At 42.0% G+C, this 6,317-nt stretch overlaps 1 protein-coding gene across 1 annotated transcript; it reads left to right on the forward strand.

Moving 5' to 3' along the window:
- Nucleotides 1–1,583: 1,583 nt before the first annotated feature.
- Nucleotides 1,584–3,413, forward strand: LOC140816086 (uncharacterized). The gene is made up of 2 exons (XM_073175152.1): nucleotides 1,584–2,435; nucleotides 3,081–3,413. The coding sequence occupies exons 1-2, from the start codon at nucleotides 1,584–1,586 to the stop codon at nucleotides 3,411–3,413; spliced, it is 1,185 nt and encodes a 394-aa protein (XP_073031253.1).
- The last annotated feature ends 2,904 nt before the right edge of the window (nucleotides 3,414–6,317 follow it).

Here is a 6,317-nt window from a genome sequence, read left to right on the forward strand (position 1 = left end):
AAGACAACACAATATGTTTCTGATGTTCGGAGATTTGAATAACTCCTACGTCACCCCTTCTATCTCAAGGATAGGATATTCACTAAAAGACTTTGATCGAGTACAACACTTGTACAGACCCACTTTAGTTAGGACTTATCTACTGCCTAAACTGAAACTCTTAGTATAATACAATGATCTCTGTGAGTAACTGAACTTAGCACTTATTGAATTATCAATATTACAGAGTGCTAGTTTGCTCAACTTGTAGCCTTGATTGCTACGAATAAATCTAATAAGAGTGAGCTGAGATTTTGACAGAGTAATAGCAAGTTTGAGATTGATAGATCGTCGCAACTCTTCAACTGCTCTTTAGTCATATTTATAGACTTATCTTTCAACGGTAACTTTGAATTTATGTATCCGTTGATTGCCACTTCATCATTTCTTGGACAGTGTTCTTGATTGCCACTTCATTATTGATTGTAAAACGGCGTTTTAATTTCAATAGCCGAAATACGTTGTTCTATGCGGTGCGGCTTTCCATATTCAGTTGCTGTCTGATATGTCTTTCTGTCTGTTGAATGATCTTTCCCGAGGTATCTTCAGTTGAGAGACTTTAATATTTTCGGCTGAATGTTTTAACTGATCAGTTCTCAACTGATCAGTTTGTGTCAGCTGATTTCAGTTGATAAGTCCAGCTGCCGAATTTGCTTTCGCGTATTAGTTGATTTAATCGATTGATATATGTTTTGTCAAACTCCAGAATTTAGTTTCCAACAACCTCAAAATTTAAGATTCTCTAACGTAAGAAAATACGACTGCTCGGGGGATCCGGAAGAGCATCTATCCCGCTTTCAGAACGCGGCATTACTGCACCAATACTTAGACCAGATCAAGTGTAGGGTCTTCTTAACCACTTTGGTCAGGTCATCCCAACAGTGGTTCAATTTGCTTAGGCCAGGGACCATCAAAACTTTTCAAGACTTCAGAAGAGCTTTTCTCCACCAGTTTGCAAGCAGCAAGAAACATCCATTGACGGATCTGAGTTTATTCAATGTTAAACAACAAGAACAAAAGAGCCTATGAGATTTTGTTAAGAGGTTCAACAAGATGATCATCGATGTTCCCTCGGCTACCCCGGATATAATGATTAGTGCCTATACACAAGGGCTAATAGGTGGTGATTTCTTCAAGTCGTTAGTAAAAAAGCCCCCAGCTACTTTCGAAGAATTCCTGGCGAGGGCAGAGAAGTATATGAACGTGGAAGAAGTACAAATGGCTAGGAAAAGTGAACCCAAGGCCTCGGCCAAGGCTACACGAGATGTTCGATCCACCGACCTCGTGCCAAGGGTCGGACGTTTCGAACCACCCACGATGCTTGGGCAATTCGCCGCTTACCCACCTTTGAAAGTCAACAAAGCCCGAGCATTGGAACTATGTGATGAGCGACAACTCATTCGAAGAACTCGGAGTAGTGACAGAGGACCTCGTATCCCCAGGTCAGAAAAGTATTTCAGATTTCACAAGGATTATGGTCATACTACCGATGAATGTCATCATTTGAATCAAGAATAGAAAGGATCATCTAGAGAGATCCAGAAATGAAAGCGATTCTAGCCAGTCCAGGTGGTGGACACCGACCCCCTAAGAGAACTCGGGAGGAAAGAAATCCTGAAAGGAGAATGGCTCCGAATCAAAGGGAAAATTTTAAAAATGCTAACCCGAATATGCGGAGGGCAGAGCCTCGAGAAAAACCACCCCTACGAGGGGTAATTAATATGATATCGGGTGGGCCTGCAGACGGAGACTCCAACCGAGCCAGGAAAGCTAGCAGCAGAAGGTTGGAGAACATGGAGATTAGCAACACTAGAACACGCTCAAGATCAATGATTACTTTTGGACCCGAGGACATGAAGGGGGTGGCCGACCCACATAATGATGCATTGGTTATCCGAGCTATGATCGCCAATTACGAGGTTGCTCGTATCTTTGTGGACTCCGGAAGTTCTGTCAACGTTCTGTTTAAAGAAGCAATGGATCAGATGGACTTGGGCGAATACATGGTAAAGCCTATCTCCACAGCTTTGTTTGGATTCACGGGGCATGAAATACACCCCCTTGGAGTCGTCAATCTCCCTCTCTCTTTGGGGAGTGGGGATGCTAGAAAGACCCGAATTATAACCTTTGTGATAGTTGATGACCTTTCATCATACAATGTCATTATGGGGAGACCAACCATGGCCGCTTTCATGGCAATTGCCTCGGCACTGCACCAGAAAATCAAGTTCCCTGTCGGAGAAGCGGTAGGAGAGGTTAAGGGAGATCAGAAGACTTCTCGAAAATGTTATGTGGAAGAAGTAAGGGTTGAGCAGAAACCGGTTAAAATTGAGCATCCAAGTCGACCTGAATCCAGGGGACTCGATCAACTACATCTAATCGAAGAAGCAGGGGAGGTTATTTCGAAGACGTGTGTGAAGAGCTTATCCTAAATCCCCTATCCGGAGTCGTGAGGATAGCTCGGACCTTGGAAGAGCCCTTGAAAGAACAATTGGTCCAGTGTTTGGAGAAAAATAAAGATGTATTTGCTTGGTGTCTGTTCGAACTCCAAGGGGTTAGGAGGGAGGTGATGGAGCATAAGTTGAATGTCTCGAATGAATGCCGACCTGTGATACGGAAGAAGAGACATTTTGGTCCCGAAAAAGACGCTATCATCAAGGAACAAGTGCAAGATTTATTAAGAGCAGGACACATTCAAGAAATCTATTTCCCGACATGGTTATCTAATGTGGTCTTGGTTCCTAAGTCGGCTGGAAAATGACGGATGTGTGTGGACTTTCGCGACTTAAACCGGGCCTCCCCTAAAGACTGTTATCCTCTCCCGAGGATAGATCAATTGGTCGATTCCACGGTAGGACAGTGCTCCTTTGTTTCCTCGATGCATATCAAGGATATCACCAAATTCCCTTGGCGGAAAAGGACAGAAGCAAGGTCAGTTTTATCACATCCGATGGGACATTCCGTTATGTAGTAATGCCATTTGGGTTAAAGAATGCTGGCACTACCTATTAGAGAATTATGGATAAGGTCTTCAAAAGCAGATTGGGAGGAACGTTGAGGTCTATGTGGATGATATATTGACCAAGTCCAAGGAGGTCGACCAGTTTGTGACAGATCTAGATGAAACTTTTCAGACTCTGCGGGAGTACAGGTTGAAGCTGAACCCTAGCAAGTGTGTGTTCGGGGTTCAGACGGGGAAGTTTTTGGGGTACATGGTGACTCGTAGAGGCATTGAGGCTAATCCAGAAAAAGTGCAAGCACTATCCTCTATGGGTTCTCCTCGAAACATCCAAGAAGTGCAGCGATTGACAGGAAGGATCGCCGCTCTAGCCCAATTCATATCTCGATCCGCAGATGTAATGCCCGAGATTTAATTACTGTAATCAGACGTTGATTAATTGTCAGAATTGTGATTAGCAAATAACACAGGAACCAAATAAGACATGAGAGTTGAAGCCGGGCGTTGGTATATTATAAGCTAAGATGTTGGACAGAACATCTGGCGCCCGAGCGGTAGAAAAGAACCGCCCGAGCGCCAATGCACCATAATTATAGAATTTAGGCAGAATGTATGGCGCCCGAGCGGTAAAGAATTACCGCCCGAGCGCCAATGGATAACAAATGTGGTCTCGGACAGAAGGCTTCGCGCCCGAGCGGTACTTTCTTACCGCCCGAGCGCGAGTCATGCAAAACGTAAAGAAGCCACGTTTGTATGCAGGCGTGAGATGTATATATATATATATATACATACAAATATTGATAGACTCATTCAGAGGAAATCGAGAAAAGGGTCCTGTATATGGGTTGAAAATCCTTACGCCTTTTGTGAGAAATCCGTCCGTCAGAATTTGAATCCGACTTCAGTACAGTTATCCTATCGACGTAGGCTACAACTGGACGTAAGTTTTGCTACGTTTTGACTTGTTTTGAAATTAGACTATTGTCAGAATTGAATATGATTCATATATGATGTTCTTGTCATGTTAGACATCATAGAATCGAAGTAAGATTGATTATGTAATTGTTATGATTTTCGGAGTCGATTTGATTGAAAATTCATATCAGATATGTATTGTAATTGAGATTATGACTGGTATCGACATTGAGTACGAATTCTGGTATTATATCTGTGATGTTTGAATTGACGGGGTTATCGAGAATGTATTGTTAGGCCGTCGAAACATCAGTTGATTGATATTGATCAGATTCGATATTGATTTAGATTGCATCTTGATTCGATATTGACCAGAGTATATTTTGTAGTGCCCAAATTTAGTACACGTAAAACCCATGCATTTATTTAATTATTAAATCATTTAATTAAATTTAAATGAGTTTTAGCCATGCATAAATTATGAAAATTCATTATTTTAAATTATTTATGTTTTTGTGATGCACGTTAAAATGTTTTTCGAGCTTCATGTTTAAGACGATTATTCGAGGCGGGATCGAGGAAGAGACCGGTGACGATTGTGACGATTTAAAATATGGTATTTTATTTTAAGTTGTGGATGGGGCATTTTTAATAAGCTATTAAGTTGTAATATTTTAAAATAGTATTATGTATTTAGTGATTTAAGAGTTTGAAACTTTTAAAATTAGCGTTTTTGTATGTTATTTTTCTTATTAGAGAGTTTTACTAAAATCAATGTGTAGTTATTTTAATTAAAGTTTGTTGTTAAGTTAAAGGGTGAGTTATTATTTTAATTAGGGACTAATTATCATTTAAGCAATTTATTTCCCTAATTCCTACTAAAACTCACGCTTTACACACACCAAACACGCACACACACACACCGATACACATACACTCACACACATTCAGATTTTGAGTATTTTCAAAGGAATAAAACTAGGGCTCTCTACTCTTATAGCAGCCGCCCCTCCCCTAGACATTTCCAGCAAGATTTCGGTGAATTTTATTGCAAGAAAACCGTCCCACAGGCGTCCCGGTTCAACCTCGCATCTTTTCCCGCGTCGGTGTCGTCGTTACGGTATTATTAATTATCAAAAAGGCACGTATAATCTGTTCTTTCTGTATCGATCATGTCATATTATGTGTTGCGTTGTTTTATGCGTAAAAATATGTGTGTGACGTCCGTCGTTTGAGCAGAAATTGATTCGGATCGGTTTTGAATGAATTTTAGATCTGAAAACTCGTTTTTACTCTTCCCGTTTAAACTGCGAATTTTCGGTACATATTTTGAGAAAACTTCAACTAGAAAATTGTAGAACATTTCGATACCTTCGATTTGATGTATGATTCGAAATTTTTGGACGCACATTGAGTGAGTTATGGCGTTTTTCGTGGGACTGCTCAAACTGCGACTTTTATGAAAATATGTGTTCTTGAGTTTTATGTTGCAGGCTTCGTTGGAGGTTCGACGGGTGCTCGTTGCTGCGTATAGGTACCCTTTTTTTATGTCGTTTGGTACGGTCACTAAGGGTTCTTTCGTGTCAATAGGCACTAAGTTGAATTCAGAGTCATAGGAAGAAATCTTGTGCCGAATTCTGAGTTGTGACGTTGTCATTGGTTCACTTGGGTGTGATACAATGCCTTAGTGTCCTAGGAAGCGTCCTGCGATGTCGGATTCATAGCCATTGACTTTTATTGGGGGGGGATGAAAGATGGCGTCAAGATTTTTCGTAAGCTTCGAACTCCAGAGTCTGCACGGACCCTGGGACGGACCCTGACACGGGGTCCGTGCCTTTGTTCTTCCGGAGAGTTGTTTTCCAGAGTCTGCACGGACCCTCACACGGACCCTGGCACGGGGTCCGTGTCCACCCTTTTTCCTGGAGTCTTTCACCCGAGTCTACACGGACCCCTACACGGAGGTAGGCACGGGGTCCGTGTCCCTTCTTCCTTCCGAGTATCACTTCACCGCACCTAGATGGACCCGTACACGGACCCGGGGTAGGGGTCCGTGTACTCACTGTTTGGGAAAAATTGGAAGTTGTTTTCGGGGTTTGCGGTCATGGTTTAGTACAAGGATTATCCAGGGTCGTGTTATGGGAAATTTTAGAATGTCCTAAGTAATGATTGAACTTGAGAGGAAGTATGACTTCTACGTTTAAGGTATGCAAATTAAGTATGCAAATTCAAGTTAGTATGTGCAGCAGCGACGGCCCCATTCGAAGTCCAACGAATCCCTCAACGCCAAGTAAGTATGTTGACGTGCAAGAAAATATTTTAAGTTTTTGAGGTATGCTAAATGTCTTGTGACCAAATTGAATGGGTTTGGAAGTCGGTGAACGTGGCCGAGGACCTCTCCACCCCG

This window comes from Primulina eburnea, chromosome 16 (assembly GCF_022965805.1).
Source record: "Primulina eburnea isolate SZY01 chromosome 16, ASM2296580v1, whole genome shotgun sequence".
Taxonomy (NCBI): domain Eukaryota; kingdom Viridiplantae; phylum Streptophyta; class Magnoliopsida; order Lamiales; family Gesneriaceae; genus Primulina; species Primulina eburnea.

Coding starts and splice junctions, on each gene's coding strand:
- LOC140816086 (XM_073175152.1), top strand. CDS start 1,584: ATGAAAGCGATTCTAGCCAGTCCAGGTGGTGGACACCGACCCCCTAAG. Junction 2,436..3,080: donor TAATCGAAGAAGCAGGGGAG/GTTATTTCGAAG, acceptor CTTCAAAAGCAG/ATTGGGAGGAACGTTGAGGT.